The 25,263-nt window shown below is 42.5% G+C and overlaps 1 protein-coding gene across 1 annotated transcript; it reads right to left on the bottom strand.

Moving 5' to 3' along the window:
* Positions 1-482: 482 nt before the first annotated feature.
* On the bottom strand, positions 483-24,695 carry LOC145402261 (uncharacterized). The gene is made up of 6 exons (XM_080274389.1): positions 24,323-24,695; positions 13,308-13,466; positions 10,926-11,320; positions 10,219-10,338; positions 9,338-9,524; positions 483-1,385 (listed from the first exon to the last, which is right to left on the bottom strand). The coding sequence occupies exons 1-6, from the start codon at positions 24,563-24,565 to the stop codon at positions 483-485; spliced, it is 2,007 nt and encodes a 668-aa protein (XP_080130515.1). The 5' UTR covers positions 24,566-24,695.
* Between the last annotated feature and the right edge of the window lie 568 nt (positions 24,696-25,263).

Here is a 25,263-nt window from a genome sequence, read left to right on the forward strand (position 1 = left end):
AAAATGTCCCAAAAGTTGAATAAAACTGTCTGAAAGCTGTAAGAGTGAAATATAACATAGTACTGTAGAGATGTTTTGAGAAGGAGAGCATTTTAAAATCATGACAAAAAAATAGTAATTTCTTGCATTAACACAAAAAAGCATCAAATCACAGAAACATAACAAGACAATCAAGGAACAAACTTAAATACAAGCTGATTAAAATTTAGCAAGTGCACTCCATTTTCACTGAAGTATGAAAACACACTTTTGTAATATATGATACTGTACACAGTTCTAAAATTTCTAATTTTCTTTACAACACCTTTGGGATTAACCTGTCCAATACAGTACTACCAGATGACTCTACTCACAATTCAATTTGAAAAATCTATCCTAAGTTAAATAAAACTGTCAAAAAATAGGATGAAAATGAAAAATGCTTGAATAAAGACACTCCCTTAACACTTACTTCCCCCCCCCCCAAGACAAACTTTTATCTACTACCAGGGTTTTTCAATTTTCACGTGGATGGTTTGGGGTTCAGTCCTGTTGCTGGCACCATGACGAGCTGCACTGATGACTGTGCTTTTGGTCTGGGATGGGCTGACAGCTCTGATGCTGCCGAGGGTCACTGGCATCCTACAGGTTGGGGTGGTGGTGGACGTGAGGGAGGCAGCTTTGGTGGCTGCAAGGGAGGTAGCTTTAGTGGCTGCAAGGGAGGTGGCTTTATTGGCTAGAAGGGAGGTGGCTTTACTGGCTAGAAGTGAGGTAGCTTTAGTGGCTGCAAGGGAAGTAGCTTTGGTGACTCTGGGTGTTGTGATGGTGGTGGGTGAGGTACAGCTGGCATGCAGAACTATCCTGTGTGTTGAGGTGCTGACGAGTGGTGTGGCTTTGGCTGTCAGGTGGGGTTTTAGTTTGACAGTGGTCAGTGGCTCAGTGCAGGTGGTGGGGATAGAATGGATTACTGTGTTGGTGTGCTTTGCAATGGCAGGGCGGGTGCTAGTCGTGTACAGGCCACCGTTATGACCCACAAATAGTGTGCTGGATGCTGTGTGCGCAGTTACAGAGTCTGATGCAAGGGTTGGGGTGGGACTGGAGGGTACAGGGTCAGTAATGTCTGGGGCACTGGTGAAGATGGTATTACTGTTTTGGCTGATGGAAGGGTCTGAAACACTCACACACGCAGCACTGCCCTTGAACTCTATACTGGGGTCAGCTATGTCCCCAGACGAGATGTCTGAAGGCATGTGATTGGCAGTCGCAGCACTGCACTGGACCTCAGTTTTGGTGTGGTCCTTACGGGTGGGTCTGATCCTGTTAAGGTGAGGTATCCGGTAGGTAACTCCTCCCATCACCCTCACCATGCGTTCTATGATATCACGCTTTTCCTCGTCTAGCCCCTCCTGCAAGTATACAGGAAGGGATGTATAATCTGTTTTAACTACAGTGAAATGTTAATCTCATAACCTGTACTGCAGAATTCACATTTTTTTTCTTTTTATTAATTACTCATTCATTCCTAGTTTTCTCTAATGAAGAAAATCCTCTATAATCTGAGGAACTACCAATAAATCTACACCAATCACTCACCCATTTACTCTCATTTATAAATGCATCTTTAAGTACACTGACATAACAACAATTTTCAAGATATGTTCAAAGATACAAACAATTATTTTACATGAACCAAACTATAATCTAGTAACACATTATGTTTTGCTACTGTTAGTGTTTGCTCACTCATTATGCTACCGAATAATAATCTTGGGACATCCCACATGCACACACTAAGGTCCTAGGCTTACCAGATTAAAGGAATTTCCTTGTACAGTACTGTATACTCCCACTCATGTTGTGACTCCAAGCGAGATTGCACACACCCAGTCACTTCAATTGGGGCACTCCCTAAGATTTGCAGTACAGTACTGTGTTCGTATCATTTATGAAGGCTATTGCTCATATTAAGTCAAGAGCCATCTGTTTTCTGACAGTGAGCTGAGCACCTGTGTTGCGGTGTAATGGGCAACACTATCATAAGGACAGAGTAGGTTGTTTGTACAGCGTGTTTTGTACTGGTACCTGACACCACGTGGTTTAGTAGGTTAAGGCACTTTAACTGGATGTGCCCCATAAGGGTTTATAAATGAGGGAAGTTTGCTCATGTAACGCTACTCAGGGTTACCTGATTGGTTACCTTTGCCTTAACCCCTAAAACGCGGCTGTGTACGCGCGATCCCCCCCCTGTGGCGGGGTTGTAGCGGGGTCTGAGTACCTGTGGAAAAATATTAGCCAAAAATCATAGATTAACCCTAGAGCATTAAAATTTTTATGGCATATATTACTTACATTCAGCTATCTCCTGAGCCACATGTTGAGCCTTCGTTGACTACCCAAGGACTTGTGAAGACTTGCAAAGTTGGGTAACAAAGTCTTCACTCTCACACCTTCAGAAACCCGGTTTTCTTTCTACCACAGCCTCAGTCTGTCACAGTACACTTTATACAACAACGTACAGGTTGTTTGGAATCCGTATTTGTAAATAAGAACTGAAAATAAGGCTAAAATGGACGGAGCGCACGGCCGACATGCAGCGCGGTGGCGATCTTCCCGTCAATATTGTCACATTTGCCTTTTCTCGGCAAAAAACACGTATACTCCTTTTTTTTCCATCATAGGACTTCGCAAACGTTTGCCTGTCACTATTACGGTAATAAAAATCAATGTCACTGCCAGTATTGTGGACTGGGAATGAGGAAGACCACCGCGGCGCGAGTTTATTCAGCCTTACGGCAGGCACTTTATTCTCGCTCCCGTCGGCCACTCGCACTTCATTTCTATCGCTCACTTTCACTGTATCTTTTTTTTTTTTGCCTTATTCATCAGTGTCACTGTCCAGTGTTATAAAAATAATATTTTATACACAAAAAACTTTTACTTTCAGAACACAGAATAGGAAAATATGCTTTTATCTTTTTACACTGGAGTGACTGTCACTCGCAATACTTATATGATTACTATGTACAATTATTTACAACAAAAAACACTGTAACTGTCAGTGCTTTTACAAGTACATACACTAATTTACACTCATCAGGCTGTCACTGTCAGCACGTAAAAGAAAACTAAACAATATTATCACTGTCACTCTCAGTATTTTTCCCAATATTTTTACCCTTATTTTCAAAATCTACTTAGGCTGTGGTAGTCGAAAAACACGGGTAAGCACAGAGGGGAACTTTGCACTCTTTGCACTGCAAGGAGGTGCGCCTAAAAGTTCTTTCCTGCCTGGTAGTGTGGCTGCACACATGACACCTCCTCAGTGCTTTCCCCCTCTTTGCAGTGGCTGGCAGTGGCTCCAGGCGGTGTCGCTGAAGGTAGGCCATACACTGTAGGCGGTCTGGAGGTGTGTGAGGGTGGCGTTTGGGACCTGTTGAAAGCACCTGGCCATAACGCTGAAGCAGCTGGTAGACACAAGTCTTGGAGAATCTTCTGAGAGAGTAGTTGGCTGGCTTCCTGTTCTTGATTTTATACAGGATGAAGGCGTTCAACATGCACATGTCAATCAAGTGCAAGAACACCTTCCTGTACCAACGACGATTTTTCCTCAGACAGTCAATCTCTCCAACCATCATATCCGACTTGTCCACCAGCCGCATATTGACGTTATAGTCAATTACAGCATCAGGCTTCATCACAGGCTCGCCAGTCCTTCTGTCGACCTTCCCTGTTGCCAGCATTTCACCCTTGTGTACTGTGGTGAGCATGTTCACGACTCTCTTATCATGCCACCTGATCGCAAGCATCTTGTCAGATTTCTTCAGGTGCACGTCTCCCGCTTTGACTTTTCAGCCTCTGGGAAGGCAGGGTAATGTGCCCTGTTACTTCTGACAGTGCCACAGGAGCCGACGCCGTGTTCAGAAAGGTACTTGGCGAGTTTTGGAGCTGTATAATAATTGTCCGTATACAGGACATGATTCTCGCCAAAGTACTTTTCCAAAAGCACTTTCACCACAGAACCAGAGAATCCAAGGGGGTCAGTCTTATCCAAGTCGACATTGCTGGCGGTGTAGATGACGAAGTCAAGGATGAACCCCGTCTTGCAGTCGCACAGCACGAAAAACTTGATTCCAAAGCGGTGGCGTTTGCTTGGAATGTACTGGACAAACCGAAGACGGCCCCTGAACAATACCAAAGACTCGTCAATCACGACTTTCTTGAAAGGGCGCAAGAACCTCGTAAACTTATCTTTGATCATGTTCAGGATTCCCCTCACTTTCCATAATGGGTCAGTTTGGGAAGGCTCATCATTATTCGCGAAGTGAAGATAAGTCATCAGCTGCCTAAAACGATCGCGGCTCATGTATTTATTGAATATTGGTGTTGGGCACAGCTCGTCGGAACCCCAGTACTCTTCCAACTTATGCTTCCAGTTGTGCGGCATAAGCAACATCAAGGCAATAAATACAAAAAGCTCGCGGATCGTCAAAGGCACCCATGATGCCATCCGCGACGTGGATGGCGTCGCAGTCTCACCTTCTTCTTCGCGAATTGGCGCACATTGCCCCTCATACCTGTTGGTCTCGGTACAGATGTGCTCCATAACCTCGTCGTCAAGGAAGGCCAACAGGTAGTCAACACATTCACCATCGTCGTCCACAGGGAAGTCAGCCTGAAGTCCACACTCACTTTTGTCAAAGGGCAGATCTTCAGGCACAAAATCTGATCCCTCTGACCACACAAAAGCATCTAAAGTTCCCTGCCTAGGCTGGGAGGTGCTTGGGGCGGCGGGGGGTGAGGCAGGTCGTGTGGGAGTAGGTGAGGCAGGCTGGGCAATAGTAGGTAAGGGAGAGGTTATCCCAGGCCGTGTTGGTGTTGTGGTGGTGGTGGTGGTGGTTGGAGGGAGATTATCGCTTGGGTCAAGGTCACCCGCGGTGGCGTGACTCCTGAGTTGCCTAGTGGGAGTTAGCCTAGGGGACTTAACTTTACTGACACGAACACTAGGCCTACGATAACCTCTCATACGTAACATTGCTCGTCTACTTCCCTTTCTCGGTGGTGATGGAGACTCCGATGACTCAGGAGACAGGACAGCAGACGAGGAGGACGAGAGAAGAGGGCTGGGAGAACGTGGCGGGCTTGCGGTGGTGTGGCGTGGCGTAGTGGACAATGGCGGTGCACTGCTGTCTCCGCTCCTCTTCCTTTTCTCTCCCTTTCCATATTCGAGGCCCCTTTTCACCGGGGCCTTCCCTGTAGAGGTGCTGGGCACAGTCACAGTTTCCTCGGGCACAGAAATCATCACTTCAGGGGCTGAATCAGCACTCGATTGTGTCTCTGATTCAGCCAGGCTAGACAAAACACCCACGTCACTGCCGTAGTCCATAGAGGCTTTCAACAGTTCAGATGCTATGGCCGAGTCACTTAGCCCCTTGGTAGTCACTTGTAAAGTTTTGAAGGGCGTAGAGGTAACAAAACCCTTTTTCGGAGGGCTAGAAGGCACGGAACTAGAAGAGCTAGAGCCTGACATGGTGTCACCGTGGCAGATTTGCGTGGACTGACGCTAATCTGGGGCAAACCACGCGAAAAAATGACAGTGTGACAACTGGGGAAACAAGCGTTTCCCAATAGCAAAAAGTGCTTGCGAGATGACGGCGCAGATTGACATGTATCAGCCATCCGCGCGTTGCCATATCGCACGACGAGGGAGGGCCGCGCATCGGTGCGTCCGTGGGTAAAAAAAATGAGACTTGGCAACAACCGAGGTCAGTAGTACAAAGGTCAAGTGTGCTAAAAGTAGCTCACGGGTGGCGGGACTGAGAGACAATACCAGCTTGAGCCTGCTTGCCCGCGGTTATTCAAAATTAACTCAAATCGCAAACGCGACGACCCGCCGTCTTGCCCTTTGGGCCGACCGTCGCAAAAGCGACGATCCGCGTTTTAGGGGTTAAAGGTCATGACTTGGTAGTCTGGTCACAGAGACCCTATACTCCTAGTGGAACACAGAAGGACTGGATGATAGATAAACAGACAGACATACCATAGTACATGGAATTTTTTGTCAATGTTTGAAATGTCTGAGATACACCATCTAAAATATGGATTCTTATGGCATGGAACACATGGATGATGATGTAATTCATTACAGGCATAAAATAAGGATCTATCTATCTATCTATCTATCTATTGCCAGATGTCTCAATCCCGTTCGGGGTGGCCACAAACAAATCACCTCCAAGTCGCCTGGCCCCCGCCATTTCACTGCCCTGCTCCCAACTCACACCCCCCTCTCTCATATACCTCTCCACCCCATCCCTCCATCTCATCCTTGGCCTCCCCCTCCCTCTCCCCCCTCCACCTCACTCACATACACTCTCTTCGTCAGTCTTTCACCCTCCATCCTCTCCACATGGCCAAACCACCTCAGTGTGTTCCTCATAATGCTTCCTATCACATCCACATCCACACCACAATGCTCCTTTATATCCTCATTCGTCAGCCTGTCTCTCCATGTAACTCCACAGGCTGCTCTTAAATAACTCATTTCCACTGCTCTCACTCTTGACTTGTGTCCTTCCAACAACGTCCAAGTTTCACTTCCATACGTTAGAGTTGGTATCACAATACTGTCATGTAGTAACTTTTTCACTTCCATGCTCACTTCCCTGTTTCTTATCATTGCTTTCAAAGAACCAGCAACCTTTCTTCCCTGCTGTACCCTTTCAAGCACTTCACCCTCCAAACCTCCATCCTTACTCATTACACTACCCAAGTACTTAAAAGTACTCACATTTTCCAATTCCTCACCATCCAACCTCGCTGTACATTCACTGACTTCACCTCTCTCAAAGACCATCACTTTACTCTTCCCTACATTCACCTTTAGATTCCATTTCTTACACACTCTCCCAAACTCATCCACCAAGCCTTGCAGCTCCCCTTCGTCTTCACTCAACAACACAGTATCATCTGCAAACAACTGTACAGGGAGTTTCCAAACACTATCCTCTCTCACCAGGGCCACTCCAACATCCACTACCCTACCTTGTACCTCTTTTATTACCCCATCCATGTACAGATTGAACAACCATGGAGACATGACACATCCCTGTTTCAACCCAACTTTCAAAGAGAAAAATTCACTAGTTCACCATCCACACGCACTGCAGCCTTCGCACCATCCTACATACTCTTCACAGCATTCAACAACTTCCCATCTACTCCATATATTCTTAACACTTTCCACAATCCTTGTCTATCCACCCTGTCATATGCTTTTTCCAAATCCATGAAAGCCGCATACAACTTCTTTCCCTTCTCTAGAAACTTTTCCACTAAAGATCTAAGAATGAATATCTGATCTACACAACCTCTTCCCTTCCTAAAGCCTCTCTGTTCTTCTCCAACTAATTTCTCTGTTCTTTCTCTAACTCTGTCAATAAGTATCCTACCATACACTTTCCTATTATACTAAGAAGACAAATGCCCCTATGATTACCACACACTTCTTTTTCCTCTTTTCCTTTGTACAAGGGAATAATTATACCTGACTTCCAATCCTCCGGGACTCTACCTTCCTCCCAGGCCAATCTGCACATCTTCCACATCCATTCTACTACTATCTCTCTCCCATGCTTCAGCATTTCACCACACACTCCATCAATTCCTGGGGCTTTCCCCGATTTAACTTTCTTCATTGCTTCCACAACTTCTATCCTACTGATTTCTTCCTGTCTTCTCACCTCCCTCCTTCTCCCAGCCATTCCCCAGCCACTTATACTCGCATTACTTCCATCCTCTATGTTCAACAATTCCTTAAAGTGTTCTCTCCATCTGCTCACTTTTTCTCCCTTCTCCACTAGTAATCTACCATTTTTATCTTTCACTCCCCTGCTAACTTCACTTCCACCCTGTCTTACTCTTTTCACCTCTTTCCAGAACATTTTCTTACAGTCCCTCCACTTTACACTCAAATTCCTTCCAAATTCCTCATCCACTCTCTTCTTACTCTCTCTTACTAATCTTTTCACCTCTCTCTTTCTTTCTTCATATAACTCTCTCTTCCGCCTCTCAACTTCTTCCATGCCCCTAATTCTCATCCATTCATTGTATGCTTTCTTCTTTTGTGCCACAGCCTGTCTCACCTCTTCATTCCACCACACTGTTCCTTGCACCCCCCTCCGTCTTCTCTTAACCTTCCACACACCACCTCACATGCTGCACATATTTCTTCTGTAAATATCCTACACACACCTTCCACGTCTCCCATCTGTTCCAATTCATATCTGCCCAATCGTTCCTCCACTTCTCTCTTATACTCTGCCTTTTTCTCATCCTCTTGTAACCTTTCCACTCTCCTTGCAACTACTCCTTCCTCTCGTTTTTCCCTTCTTCTATTCCTCCATCTTACTTGAATCCTAATTCTGGCCACCACCAAGTAGTGGTCAGAAAGTCCTCTCCCCCAACCTCTATAAACTCTTGCATCCATTACACATCTTCGCATCCTTTCATCCACACACACATAATCAATCATTGCCTTCCTTTCATTCAGTTCACCACCTACCCTTCTCATCACTTGCCATGTATACCTGTGGTTCATTTTCTGCCTGAAGAGGGTATTGGCTATCACCAACCCCCTCCCAGCACAAATGTCCACTAACGCACTCCCATTCTCATCTATCTCAGCAGGCACGCCCCACTCACCAACTATTCCATCCACCTTCACATTCCCAACTTTACCATTCATATCACTGATCAAAAACACTCTCTCATTCCTTCCAAACTTTTCCATGCACACTTCTACATTTGTCCAGAACTCTTCTCTCAATCTTCTAAGATCCAGTGTACAAAAAATGGGATGAATCTTGTGCTGAAGGAATGAACTGTGTGCCTCTCATGTTCATGTGGTCCTGGACTGGTGTATGAACACAGCAGAATCAGTTCTTAAAGTCTAGAATATGAGTAGGATGAATGCTATTTTAAGTAAGATATGGTGCTGGAAAGGGATGCCTTCACACTGTGACAGTCACAACTGGTTCCTTCTACCACACAGCATGGTACCATTCTGCATGCACACATTCAAAGCATTAGGAGAGGAATGGGGTGAAGCCAGGAATGCTGGTGCTTGAATGATGTGTAAATGAATGTCTGGGTCCATTTCACTGGGTATGCTATTGCTAGTTCTCCCTCTCTTGTGCTTTCTCCATCATTAAGAAGGAAATAAGATGAGGATGATGAATGATAATGTGCTTGTAACAGCAACTAAAAAACTACTGACCACCACATCAATGAACTATATATATATATATATATATATATATATATATATAAAAGACAAAGAAGAAGAAGAAGAAGCACTGACCACCACGACGTCAACTGACTTCTCCCTTTTGAGGACAGGGACGGATGGATGTGGAGGGGGTGGGGGTGAAGCCATACTCTGTGTCCCATCCCCTATACATGCACTCTTCGCCATACTCTCCTGTGTGACCAAGTTTACTACTTTAGCTTTATTTGGGTAAAGAACCCTGAATTCACTGTGTTGACTCCTTTACCATGACAGGTCTCCCATAACAATCAAGAATAAAATAAAATAAATCCGTAAAGACCTACCTTAGTCCCTTCAATATGATGACTTGTTTCATAATATCTGATTGTTGCTACTACCAGATCATTGTTTATTCACTTTTAAACAGAGGATGAACAGAAGGGAAAAAAAAATTTATACACCAGATTAAACATGTCTTCCATTCATAAAAAAATCTGTAACAGTGAAAGACTTTAAAAAAATACCTCCATCAATCCCATCAGTACAGTTACTTCTATCATACCTACTTTGCTTGTGCTACCACCAGACAATTTTAACTCAGGGATGCCTTGTAGCAAAAGGGTTAGAAGATGTACTGCACACTGCAGTTGTGATTAAGGATTTACTTATACTGTATTCATAACATCCTCAAGTTTAAAAACTAGTTAATTTTTTAAATGCTCATGTGTCTATCTCACAAAATACATGAAACCACAGGTATACAATACTGAAAATGTGAACATTGGTACACTGAAAAAACATACAGTAGCATTAAACTGAAGGCATTTAGTAAACCAAGTCCTTTTATAATGATCGATACAAATTTTTATTATTAGTAAACAAAGTCCTTTTATAATGATCGACAAATTTTTTTATTATCAGTATGCAATATTTAAAGAACACTAAGCAGGTTGTCCCCCTCCAATCAGGCCAACAATACACTCACCTCCTCTCCATTTTCTGTCACCACAAGCTGTTTTCGTTTTCTGTCTTTGAAGGCATCTCGTAGAAGGTTCTGGCAGCACTGTAGAGAGAACTCCAACGAACGTACCACACTACCAGAATAATTGTACCAAATTACTGTAATTCTTTGTTATAAGTTGCCCTAATTAAAATGATATAATTATACTGCTCGTGCATGGAGGGTAATGTAGGAAGAGACTAAAGTTGCAGAGGGATAAGGTGGGCAGGGGTGCACCCAGAGGGAGGGGGCCGGGCCCGGCCCCCTCCTTAGCTCTCTGGGTCTTTTAAAAATTTATATATATTTATTTCGATAACAGCAAAACATGAAAAATTGGCAAGTACAAACAAAGAATAACAAATGAGCCAGCAGCTCCCTGACTCTAAACCTGCATGTGACCTCCCCGTAATTAGCGGATTACCTGACCTCACCTCACTAAGGGTCCCCCCCTTAGAAAATTCCTGGGTGCACCCCTGAAGGTGGGGGCAAAGATATGAATAGAGGCTCATTTGTTAATGCCATCCCTAACAAAGTGCAGTATCGGGTAACAAAGAAATGAATACTGTCACTATAAATGAACTGCAGAAATTACAATTTAAAAAAATTTGATGTTAAGGCTGGTTAGAGTGATAAAGACCTCTTTTCCATTTCCTTATCTTGTAAAACTAAAGACACACTCACCTGTTCCCTTCATCAATAATCTCCATGGTAAATGCCAGTTCCTTGCCAAATTTGGAGTGAACATCACAGGAGTTCCAACAAGAGAAGACGATGGAGAATGGTGTGCCTCCCTCCTTATCCAGGTGTTCTAGGGTGGGAGCAAGGATGGCCAGTGGTTGTCCTTTGTCATTAGTTTCATAGTGGTGAAATTTACTGATGACACAGAAGCCTTGGTTGAACTCATGATCCCCACACCAAACGCACTCGTCGTGTTTTTTGCACCGCTTAACTGGCTCGTCCGCAAAAATGTGACCCTGGTACGACATCCAGATTTTGATTCGCAGTCCCGGCCGTGCTCGCACTAGTTTCATGCTCACAGGTCGGCTACGCTTCGTAGCCAAAGTCTTGTTCTTTACCTGTGGGAAAATAAGAAAGCATTACTGAACACAATAAATTCTCATAATAAGATGTCTTCCTGCCATGTTCTTTTTGCTTTAAGTCCATGGCAAATTACAAAAATTGTCTATAACAGTTTCATCGCTACAAAACCAAACTGTAATATTTTGGATATTGCCCCTGACAATGAAGACTGATTGCACCTGTTCTTTCTGTAAAACAAGAACATTAAGAGTCAGTTCCATATTGCCCTTGTGATGTGCAGGAGCCCAAGGATAAGCTAAAGTACTGTAATAAAAAAAACATTTAAGAGTAAATGAATGCCACAAGCTCTTGGAGGCACAGAGTGAAAATGCATTCAGCCACCTCTGGGAGATTCAAAACAACACACCTAACATCTGAACTTCACTCCAATGAAAACTTTGGACTATTAGACTATCAGATGCATTCTTCCCAAGATTTTTAAATATTTTTTCTCCTCCAATTTATTACTTGGCTTACCATTACCATCTCTCCATTTTAAAAAATGAGCTGTAACAAGAGATTAACACTGGAACATAGCACTAGTCACAAGATGCACCATTTACAGGGCCTTTGTTGATCAACCCTAGTCTGTGTGGCTGAAAGACCCACCACCTGCAGGCAAGCAACTGCCCCTGCAGGGACACCCCATACAGTGAACTGATGTTCCCCTGTGGCTGACAGCACTTTGCCACAGCAAGGCAAAGAGAAATGAGTGGAGGTTTGGTTCCTGGATGGATGCCACGTCTGCATCTCTCCATCCAGTTCACAAGGGCACCATTGAAAGTTTCACTTCACCCCATAATCTGGTTATATGGTTACCACCCAGTGCCGTAAATGTTTTCCTGGGTTACATGAAACAATTAGTCTCATCTCTCAAAGTAGAACCACGAAAATGGAATGAAGAGCAATTGAATGTGATAACAGAGAAAGGAAGAAGCAGAAAGGCGGAAGGGCTGAGTTGGAGACAGAATGGGAAAGAGAAAGGAAGAAGTAGGCAACACTAAATCAAGTAAGACGATGATGGTCACCACCATCTGCCATCATTACAGGGTTTGTTTGTTCATTTACAAAGGCCCCAACATGCTTGGATGCATCGGCTTTGGTCACCTGATGGTGGCTCTCTATGCTGTTTAATCTCTGGCAGCCTCCCTATTCAGTCCCTTATCCCTGAGGTCACACTATGACCTCATCCCAAGTCTTTTTTGGTCTGCCTCTTGCAACCCCATCCCCAGTGTTCACACTTTTCACTTTCTGCACCTCAATGTCATTCCACATCCTCTCCACATGCCCAAACCATATCAGTCTACCCCTCCTCATCACAACATCAATACACTCTAGTCCCATCCATCCTCTCAACTCTTCTATCATAAACCTAGCCCCCATAGGTCTCACATTCAAGGACGCACTGCACATCCGCTTAATCATTGTCATTTCTGTAAGTTTGGGCCTACATTTTGTCTTATTCTGCCACTGGGCTACGTGAACTAATCTGCAATAGAATGAAAATCTGAACCAAGTTAAGGTAAAAGGACAACAGTACATTATGGGGAGGGGGTGAGGCAAGGTGAACTGCATCAAATTATACAGTCAGAGAAGATAATGTACACAGTTCATAAATGAGGGAATATTTTAGCCAGCTGGCAGGTGCTGGTAAGAAAAATGTCACAATTACTTCTTGGGGTATGAACAAGGATGATGGCTGGTAATTGGCGGACTAAGACTTGTTCTTAATTTAAAAGTGAGGGCCCCCACTCCCCCCCTCTCTCTCTAGACCCAAGTACTGTATAGTGTAGGGTTTCTTAATGGAATAATGAGGATTAGTTATTCATACAGTAACAGTAATACACTAACTATAATAAACATCATCACTGTCATCCTCCTGTTATCCTAATCAGATTATAATTTAGTAATCATATCACAGAGTGAGTAAATAACATGTGACCTGATGATAACACCTACTACTGTATATAAACCATGGCTTACCTTATAATCTGGATTCTTTGGCTTCGATTTCAATATGACAATGTCTGGAGTGGTGCTGGAGACTGGTGAGGTGGGGCACTTCCCTATGCTGGTGTCTGGGGTGCATTCTATTGTCAATGCCTGGGCCACATTTTCAGATGTTGCTAGCAATCCATTTCCCTGAAGAGGTGACTGGGGTTACCATACTGATAATACATATAGCTATGGACATAGAGAAATATCTGAAATACATGTGCCTTATCCACCCCTGAGTGGAGTGCAGCTGTAAAGTTTGGGAAGACTCACTACATATACTGGTAGCACTTCTACAGCACTGTATACAGGGTGACATCAATGGCTTTCTGTCTCAGCAACTCACTTGTTCTCACTCCCTTTTGTCTTTCATAATACATGTCAAGGCAGCACAACTTTAGAGATTAGTAGGGTGCTTTAACAGTGGCACATAATGACCTAAAAATTTAAGTAAATATACTTCATCACATTCCCTATCAATCTGTATGACCAGAATTAGATCCATCCATCATCCAATCTTACACTGCCCCATGAGGAGCATAGGAGTCCGGGGCTAAGCAGTTGGTCCTGACATTAAGATGAGAGTGACCAGCCTCACTCATCCCTGAGTGGAATTACATGAGCGATCAACCCCAACCACCCCTTGGATATAAACCTTCACCAGCTCAATCTGATTGGAGCGCAGTAATTACTCATTAACCCACCAGGCGCCATAATTTGGTTATATGGTTACCACCCAGCATAGTAAATGGTTTCCTGGTGTACAGAAAACCATTTGGCTTGTCACTCAGTGTAGAGTCACCTATAGGCAGAAGGAAGAGGAAAGAATTAAGGCAAGAAAGACAGAAGAGGAAGTGTAAAGTTACCCATAGGCAGATGGACAAGGAAAGAATGAAGTAAAGGAAGACAGAAGAGGATGGAAGGAAAGAAGGATGGAGAAGAGGAAAGGGCAGACACCCGAAAGCAGCACTACATCAAGTGAGTGGATGGTGAGTGCCCCCACCTACCACAAACCAGAATTAGAATCTTAATCTTAGAAATTTTAACACTTTATTTTTTTGTGCACAAAGGATCCCTTGAATTCTAATGGTGCAGCTGATGGATTAATGCATAGGTCTCAACCAAGAAGAATGTGAGGGTAGGGTTGCAACCAATAACGGCTCAGGGGTGCATGCTGGTGGAAGTCACAGGTTGGTCTAAAATAGATCCAAGATGGCAAACCCTTGTGATGAATGTGTGATCAAGTACTAGTCCACAATGGCATGGTTTCCCAGGTTAGCTTAGGTCTGGCTGAATTAATGAGTTATTTAAAAGAAGAATGTGAAGCTACATGCACAGACTGACACAAAAATAAGGAAGTGAAGGAGCACTTCGGTGTTGATGTGAATGTCCCTGAAAGCATTAGAAGTACTTTGAGATAGTTTGGCCATGATGAGAGAATGGAGAATGACAGAATGACTAGGAATGTATGTGAGTGAAGTGCATGGAGCGAGGGGAAGGGGGAACCTGAGGATAAGAGGGAAGGATGAAGTGAAAAAAAAAAAGTACCATATGATGGTGTAATATTGGGGGGAGGGGAATACCATAATAATTTTCTGGTTGCCACCACTACAAATTAAATGTCTCTGTGGTAGGAAAGACATTTTTTTTTTTTTTTCTTTTTTTTATGAGGAAGAAGGAACCAAAGGCCATGAGCCTGCAGTAACAGTTCCCTCCAAGAGAAAAACAAAATACAATAGAAAGCCAAATTCAAGATCCGCTCATTCTGAGATGCCTGGACACACTGCGTTTGAAAGACTGGAGATCATAGGCAGCAGGAAATACAGACAGAGGGAGACAGTTCCAGAGCTGACCTGTTGCATAAATGAAAGACTGGGAGTAACGGTTAACTCTTGCATTAGAGAGTTGGAGAGTTGGACAGAAAAGGGATGAGAGTTTGCTGCCAGACGGGTGCTACGTGCCCGTCGTAGAGGTGGAGGAATGCAAGCAGACAGTTCAAAGGAGCAGTGACCATTAAAGTAGCGATAGAAAAGAGATAAAGATGCAACAGTGCGACAGAGGTTGAAGGGAATCAGTAAGAGGAGGAGAGTTAATGAGACGAAAAGCCTTTGACTCCACCCTATTATTAATGCTTCTCACTTGCTGCACCCAATTATCATACCCCATCCTCTCCAAATGCCCAAACCATCTTAATCTACCTTTCCTCATCACAACACCAATACACTCCAGTCCCATCCTACCTCTCAACCCTTCCATCATTAACCTAGCCCCCCCCTCCCCCAGGCCTTGCACTCAGGGACGCACTGCACATCCACCTAATCATTGTCATTTCTGTAAGTTTGAGCCTGCGAATATTATCCTCTTGTACTTCCCAGGTCTCACTACCATATAGTATTACACTCCTAACACATGCTGCATACAAAGATCCCTTAGCACGCAGAGAGAGCTTTCTCAATGTCAGGAGAGGCAGCAGCTCCCTGAACTTCTTCCAACCCCTCCTCACCCTAGCCACACAGCTAGCTCCTGCCCCAGGACATAACATGTTTCCCAAATAACAAAACTCTTCCACACATTCAAGAGACTCACCAGCAAGTTCAATCCTTTCGCCTGACATCTCCACCGCTCTCCCCAACACACTGCACATAAAATCAGCATTATCTTAGTCTACTTTTAATACCACAACATCTCATATGCACCCACTTATCACAAACACTACTCAAGATGAAACTGCTTCCCATGCCCTTGTGGCAGATTGCACATGGGCACTCTCCCTCTTCTTTGACAGTACTACCACCAACCTTAGGTATCATCACTTTTGTTTTATCTGCATTTACTCTTAAGCCTTTGTGCCCTATACCATCTCTCCACTTCCTAAATCTTTCCTTTGCCTCCCTTTCTATCTATCTTTCTATTGTCAGACGCCATAATCCCATATGGGGTGGCCATTTGACTTTGAGTTATTTGTTTTACGAGGAGGGACACTAACCCTCCACCAACCCACTTGTTGACACGAGGGAAGCACGTATGGTTTGGTTATATGGTTACCACCCAGCGTTGTAAATGGTTTCTTGGCTTACAGGAAACCATTTGGCTTGTCACTCAATGTAAAGCCACCTGTATAGGACAGAAAAGCAATAAGAAGTGACAGGAAAGATGGGAGAAATAGGAAGAGAGGAGAGCAGGCACAGAAAAAGAATGATAAAGGCTAAGGAAGAAGTAGGCAGCATTACATCAAGTGAGTGGATGATGGTCACCTCCCTTACATTCACTGCAGTCAACACCAAATCATCAGCATACAACACCTCCCACGGGAACCCATTTCTGCAGTAACATGAAAGGGCTTCAAGTACCGTGATAAACAACAAGGGACTCAAAACTGACTCCTGATGCACAACAACATTCATGGAAAACTCATCACTCAAATTTCTATTCATTCCAACCTGAATGCATGCACCCACATATATGGCCACAACCACCCTAACCAGCCACTCCTCGATCCCATGCTTTCTCATTGCCTACTTCACCATCTTTCTAGGGACTCTGTCAGAGGCCTTCTCCAAATCAACAAAAACAAAGTACAGTTCCCTCTTCTTTTCTATATATTTTTTCTGAAGCTGTCAAACAATGAATATGGCATTAGTGGTCCCCCTGCTTGGCATAAACTCAAACTGCATCTCATCAATAATCACGCTTTCTCTAATAATACCTTCTAGAACTCTCTCCATTACCTTCATTACTGACTAAGAGCTTTATACCTCTATAATTTCCTCTTTCCAGGGCATCACCCTCCCCTTGTACATATTTACAATTACACTTCAGCCAGTCATCTGGGACGACACCCTCATATATACGGTAATCATATTTATCAGGTCAGTGACTAACCTCACTCCTTTATCTCCCGAGGCCTTCAACATTTCAGCAGTCAACCCACTCGCTCCTGCTGCCATCCCCACATGCATCCTGCCTATTGCCTCTCACAGTAGCAGCGTCAATCAAAGGCCAAGGGCCAAAACACTGAATCTGCAGGCTCTCAATCTTCCCTGTCCCAGTCAAACTCCTCATTCAACAACTGACTATAATGCCCTCTCCATGCATCTTTAATATCCCCATTGTTCATCACTGCCCTTCCTTCATCATTCTTCACACACTGATCACTTACAATATCCCGATTATCCCTCTTCACCTGATTTGCCACCTTAAATATATTCTTCCTTTCCACATGATTTAGGTTATCAAGTAAAAGTCTCCGTGATTCAGACTTCACCCTATATACCTCTCTTCTAGCCCTACATTTGGCAGCCAAGTATTCCTCTTTGTTACCACCCTGCTTCCATTCTCGGAAAAGACTTCTTTTCTCCTTAACTGTAGCTTTTACAACCTCATCCCACCACCAAGTTACTTTATGTATTGGTGGGCCTCTTGTCCAACCGCATACAACATCAGTAACTCTCATGAGGTTTTTCTTGAGGGCTCTGTAGTGTTCATTAACACTTCTGTCAATGCCCCCCTGTTCGGCCACAACTCTCCTCATCTCACTATAGAAAGCATCCTTTACTGCTTGTTTTTCCAGCTTCCATATTTTCCTCCTAGGTACACAAGTCCTCTTTTTCATCATCCGCACTGTAAGTACCATGTCATCCATCCATCCATCATCCAATTCTATGCTGCCCCATGAGGAGCGTAGAAGCCCAGGGCTAGGCAACTTGGTCCTGACATTTAAGATGAGAGTGACCAGCCTCACTCATCTCTGAGTAGCATTACGTGAGCAATAACCCCAACCATCTCTTGGATATAAACCTTCATTGGCTCAATCCGATTGGAGCACTATAATTACATACTAAACCACCAGGCGCCACAATTTAGTTATATGGTTACCACCCAGCGTAGTAAATGGTTTCCTGCTGTACAGGAAACCATTAGGCTTGTCACACAGTGTAGAGTTACCCATAGGCAGAAGGAAGGAAAAAAATGAAGGAAAGAACGACAAAAGAGGGAGTGCAAAATCACCTGTAGGCAGAAGGATGAGGAAAGAATGAAGTAGAGAATGACAGAAGAGGAAGGAAGGAATGGAGGGAGATGAGGAAAGGGCAGACACCCGAGAGCAGCACTACATCAAGTGAGTGGATAGTGAGCACCCTCACCTATCACAAAATACCATGTCACAACATTTCAATACTTTATGCTGCTGCACACACTCCTCACTTCCTGTACCTTTAACATCCCTCACTAACCTCCTATCAGCCCTCCTGCTCAGGAAATAATCAGACTGCTATTACCCCCAGACTCATATGTAATCAACCTACTCTCTCTTTTGCTAAAATGTGTGTTGCATACAATTATGTTCATTGCCTCCCCAAACCTGAGTACTGCAATATGCAATACAATCTTAAAAACTTAGAAAACAATGCATAAACAACAAAAAACCCCTACCTATAAGCACAGTACCCCTCCTAATTTTGGCAGTGCTCTGCAGTCTTTTGGCTGTTTTTAGACATCAAAACCCACATTGCAGTATGCATTATAATCCTCAACATTACAAAAACAATGCATAAACAACAACAGAAAAACACAAAAACTCTTACCATCCTATATATATGCACAGTACCCCTCCTAATTTTGGCAGTGTTCTGTGGTCTTCTGGCTGTTTTTAGACATCAAAACATACATTGCAATATACAATATAATCCTAAACACTAAGAAAACAATGCATAAGCAATAAAACACACACACACAGTACAGTAAAACGTTGATATAACGGACTTCAATAGACCAGAATTTGCTTTTACTGGAAGTTGGCCAGCCCATGTCAATCATGCCCAGTATCTCATGCTTCTTCTCCAGAGTCAAAACCATCCTCTTGCTTTTCTCAGGTGGTGATGGGACCATCATCACACAAACAAGAACTCCACAGAGGAAGATTAAGGCCTGCAGAAGGTAAGGCACCATCACTAATGCAACAATGAAAGCTACTATTGTTTTACCTCAGCCAAGCATGTCCACATGTGGAGAGACAAAGGCGGGAACCGAGGTGCAGTATCACTGGGGAGTGTACGACGTTGCCGTGTCTACCCATGCTTAGCTGTGAGCATGCAAGCAAAATGCAGGATACTGACCTATGAGCACTAGGGTCCTTTTTGCTCCCCCAGGCAAATGTCACAATGTGGCAAAAACACTAGGTCTCCATACATCACGAGCCTAAGGAGTGGCCGAGTAATCCGGATGGCGATGCGGCTTTGACTATTCGGTAAGGAGACGAATGGCCGTGCACTGCTGGGAGTTTTCAACTAATCTGGGCAGCCAGGGTACTTTGACCATTCAGTTGGGAGCCGGACAGCCATTCTCACTCAGCTTGTGGGTTACGATCTTTATTCCTCGCGCACTGCTGGTATGTTACCGGTGATCAGGGGGGCCGGGGGACTTTGACTATTCGGTTAGGAGCCAGACAACCATTCTCGCTCAGCTTGTGGGTTACGATCTTTATTCCTTGCATGCTGCTGGTATGTTACTGGTGATCAGAGGAACCGGGGGACTTTGACCACTCGGTAGGGGGCCGGACAGTCTTGTTTGCTCTGCTTGTGGGTTACGGTCTATTACCCGCGCATGGATAGAGGCCAGTGAGCCACTCAATGGACTTTTCTGACTTTGTAGGCCGACTGGCCACTGATGGCGGAACTTTTATGTCTGGGTACAGACAATTAAATCCGGATACGGACCCAACTAAACCAAGACCTAACATCTGTACATGGAGCATGACCGGATACGGAGCATTCGGATAATTGAGGGATTACTGTACTATACTATATTTTAAAGCTGTTTGCCGAAAAACCTTCCTAATAAGATGAAAATTAATTCTGGACAACATTTAAAAACCCCTGCTGATATTACCCTACGAACTGGGTAATAACGGCATGCAGTTTTTTTTTTATGCATAAAATAAGGTACAAGAGCAAAAATCTTCATAGATATTCTTGCAAAACACAATTTCAAGTAGCTAAAACATATCATCTTTGAAGTAAATTATGTCTTAAACTTGTAAAAACTTCATTTCACAAACCTCAGAAAGCTTTTCTTTATACATGAATAGGGAAAAAAACAATGGATAAAAATTATTTTTAAGCACAGAAAACAGACTATATCAACTATACTAGAGAGTCTTGAAGTACTGTAAGTCACATACTGTTAATTAGTTATACAGTGAGGAATATACCAGTCAGAAATTTAACAGCTTCACTGTTTTAAATCATCCTTTTCCTAAAACTAAAGTTTCCCTAACCATAATAAGCACATGAATTGGCAGTAAATCACTTTGCATTTTTTTTCTTTTTTTGATACTCCAATCATTCACTGAATTATCAGTGACCCAAAGTCCAATCATTCATTGAATTATCAGTGACTCAAAGTCATTCTTAAATACCATTTTCCCATGCTTGACAAAAGAATACAGCCTTAGTTTTCTCACAACAGTTTTTGTTAGTGGGATAGTGGTCTTCTGACTCTTCACACCTTGAATGTAAGAGACTTTCTTTACTATCTGTCTTTGTAATTCTATATTTCACCATGTACTTGTCATCTTCCTCACTGGTCTTCTTCAGAATCCACACTATGTGGTGTGTATGCCTTTGGTGCTTGCTGTAGTTGAATACTGTAGTTGAATTGCTGTAGTTGAATACGGGGAGGCGGTGGCTCAATCGGTAGAGAGGTGGCTTGTAGTCCTAACGGACCTGGGTTCAAATCCCGCTGGGGCAGGGAACAGTTTAAGGATTTGAATTTCATAAAAATCAGACTTTACTGATCTACCAGAAGACCCGCCAACATGTCGTAAAAATACCCCCACTAAAACCAATACACCAGTCCTGTATGAGACAGCCCTAGCATGTATTCAGTATGGACGGTGGGTGTTAGCGCCGAAGTGGTGACATGTAGAGGTGTGCGGTACGTAGGAGGGCTACTGGGCCTTGAAAGCAGGCTGTGAAGTCTATGCCCAGAGTCGGACACATAAAAATAAAAAAGTCCCTTTAATTTAACTCTAAATCTGTGGTCCCCATACAGTTTTCACTCTCTGTTGTCCCTGTTTTATTCTCAGTATTATTGGCTTCACCTCAATCTTCTTGGGCTTTGGACCTCAAAAGACTGCTGCTGATGCAAGGAATTGCCCACCTGACTCCTCTGTTTATTAAGCAATTACCAGATCATCTTCACTATAACTCTCTTGCTGTCTTCATACGTATACAAGTTTACACATTAGTAATAATCATTCATCAGAATTTAATTTAGCTCCTACTGGCAGAAACATGGTATTTAAAATGATCCAGTTATTACCCCACCAGATGTGCCAATATTACCAAACCTTGGAGAAAAGCTAATATGTTTATATATTGCCAGATATCTGCTAACTTCATGGGTAAAAGCTACTTTACAGAATCCGTTGTATTCATGGGTCATACAGGTTTGTTCCAAGTATGCTGTATGGATGCCATAGGCCTACACAAACTTATTTCTTGGTACAATTTTCAGTCTTTGGAACATCTGTATTTCTTTTGGTCAGTCAACAAAATAAACTCAAAATTGATTTAAAACTAAACCTGTCACCATAAGGAACACAGTCAATATTAGGAAAAAACATTTTGAAAGTTTCCTTTTTTCTGGGGGGGGGGGGGAAGCCAATTTACCCAACCAATATGATAATACACCACCATATATTATATGGCTGGGTGTGCGTGAATTGGGGAAATGGTGGTCTGATGGCAAAAGATAGAATGACATGGGAGGTGATTTGTGTGTGGCCACCTTTTCTGGGTTTAAGGACTCTGGTTTAGACAGATAGATAAACTGACAGACAGACAGATAGATAAAGATGGTAAACTCATCATTTTAAGTGCAGCTACTCCAACCTGCACACTTTCAGATGCAATTTTACATCTCCCCCTCGTCAAAAAAATAGGGTAACATAAACAATGACTCTGATGTTAAAAGTATTTGCTATCCTTGTGCTGTTTAGTTTACTTTTTTTTTTTTTTTTTTTTTTTTTATAGAGCAGGGTGGGGGAGGATTCTTGTTAGACTGCATCCATTGCATACATACTGGAAGAGCTGTATGTGAAATAGTGAGTTTACCCAAAACAGATAACCTATATTTTCACTGAAAACCACTGCATGCCAAGATTGGGAGGCTATTAGAGAAACTAATTACTGTATTTCCAACAGAAGTGAAGGTAACAGTCACTCAAAGCACAGGCAAATGGGCAACCTGAAGGCTGAGTTATGGATGACATGAAAGTGATTTTTTTGTGGCCACCACTTCCAGGATTAAGGCATCTGGCAATACATTTATAGGTGGATATTTTACTTAAGAAAACCACTGAATCATGCAAATTTAGGATATACATTTAATACAGTACATTTACGATAATCATTCAGGGAAACTTTTCTATATTCTTCCACAGTAAATGAATAATGACTATACAGCTTTCAACCGTAGCTTGCAGTGATTGGGTTTCAGCCAGTCCCAGGGAGGCAAAATGCTGACATCTGAATTTCAGCTAAGGCTGAAAAATAAGGCTGGGTTGTTTGGTTAGGTGATGCTGAAATTTATAAGGTTAGGCTGCTTGGCTAATTTTACTGAAATATTGAAGGTTAGGTTCTTTGGTTAGGTTAGGCTGAAATTATACGGTATTTTCCCAATACAGTACTTCTTTAATGTATTTTTAATTACTTTGACCAAATATTCTATGGGATGGAATAAACTTTGTGCAGCAGGAGAGGTACTGCAAAAATAGGTGATTTAAAAAAGAAATTAGAGTCAAAATACTTCAAAACATCTTGAAAGACAATGGAAATTACACAAGGTACCTGAAAGCCTTTGGTTGTATGGAGGTAAAAATTTACCAAGTAATTTACTGTATCATTAAAATTATTTAAAATGGGTAATCTGTAACAAAAACTATGACAAAAAAATTAGAACCATGACAAAAATAATCAGAACATATTTCACAAGAAAAATATCAATCGCTTCATTACCAAGAAAATATTCTCCTAGGTTATGAAAGTGTTGGTCAGATCAGCACAGGCTTGTGATAAAAACCAAACACTATTTTTCCAAATGTTTTAAAGCAACTCTGACCATTTTGGTAGTCACTTCGTCCGTAAAAGCAAAGTGTTATGTGACAAATCTTACTTAAGTCACAAGCCAACACATCGCATAAATAAGGCAGTTTAAAATTCCATCCCTGGTTGTCTATATATGAAAATATACCAACATTTCAGAAAAACACTTAATTTCATGCACGGCTCATTAAGTAAATATGATAGTACTGTACCAGTACTGGTTTTTATCCCCACTCTTGCCTAATTTTGTTCCAATTTATAGCCTGGCAGTCAAGCACTCAACAGGTTAAAAGACCACTTTGTATTCATTCTGCAATTACTATTTTTTTTCTTCTTCAAATTAAACTCTGATGTTGCTCAAAAGTATGAAGTACAGTATATAAAAGATTTAAGGCCAAAAAATGTCAATGTGTTACATTAACTGCAACATTATAACAAGACAAAAAATCTAATAATTCTACATAACAAGCACAGCTGCTGTAGAAAAAAAAAAAATCGCTATTTATCTATACCCAGTTCTTAATTACTGCATTTATCGATGGAAAAGTCAAATGCTGAAGCAACATAGTGGTGCATGGGTTCTAAACTCCAACCTTTGCTGTTTACATTCTTGATTATTTACATGTATTTTTTACCACCTCAAAATACGACTACAGTCTCAAAAGTTAATCAAATATCTGAATCCAATATTAAACATGAATGCAATACCTGTCAGAATAACTTATGTCTTGCTTAAGGCCTTATCTCTTCAACTTTATTTCAGCTTTACTGGAAAGAAACATGGGATAAACTTGGCTTCTTTGTTCATATTTATAGCCACACTGATGGTCCCCTGCTTTAAAATGTTTGTATAATTATATTAATGGTGATATGAAGGGATCAACTGCCAAAATAACTGACCATGGAGTAGAGATATACGCCTGTTGGGCCCCCAGACACAGATTCCTCCTTCACCTCCAGCTTCTCTTCTTCTTCTTCCTGTTTAATGACGTAACTCTTGCCGTTAATGAAGACGGCCTGCATATCCACACCGTCGGCCTGGCTGTTGATGATTTTAGGAAAATCGGCCAAGCTTATTTCTGTAGGAATGGCCAGCCACTGGGTCGGCGTCATTGTTTTGGTTGTCAAGGTTGCTGGCTCCATATTTACAAACTTTCTTAGCCTTAAGTTGTGCTTATAATTACCTGTTTATATATACTTGTATCTTCACTCGTACAGCTACCAACCATATCATGACCAGGCTAGAATTAATATGCAAAATGATTTTATGGCAATATTAAGCAGCTGTAGAGACCTGTTGAGCCTGAAACTGGTGTATATCTCTGATGCTTGTGGTGTCTTCGAGGTTAGATGGGAAGCTACGAACAAATTTAATATAATAGCTGTCTTCCACATTATTATTAGTATTTTCATAATATCTGTAATAAGATTCCAATAGACATAAGTGAATGAAAAAGTCTACGGGAAATCTGAGCCGAAATGGAATGAAATTTCCTGCTCAACGTCGCTGCCACCGAGGTCTGTTTAGTATTCATACATTATGACATTTTCATGATTCTTCTTATTGGTGCCTCCAAAATTAGGTGGGCAAGCCATGTACGTCCTTTTAATGTAACCCATAATCTTACATAACTTCATTTTTTAGCATTTTTAAATATTCATTTACAAGATAAATAGCCAGATCATTGCGAAATGTATGAACTCTGAAAAAGACTCCTCCGAGGTGCGTCATGCCCAAGGAAGCATCTTTTATTGTAACATTACTGTTACATTCCTATGCAAATCATTGAACATTGGTCTAAAATTCATCCATAATCTCACCCCGTTTTTCTCCAAGTAAG

The sequence above is a fragment of the Coenobita brevimanus genome, chromosome 57 (assembly GCF_032717465.1).
Source record: "Coenobita brevimanus isolate Jiangsu-jjx chromosome 57, ASM3271746v2, whole genome shotgun sequence".
Taxonomy (NCBI): domain Eukaryota; kingdom Metazoa; phylum Arthropoda; class Malacostraca; order Decapoda; family Coenobitidae; genus Coenobita; species Coenobita brevimanus.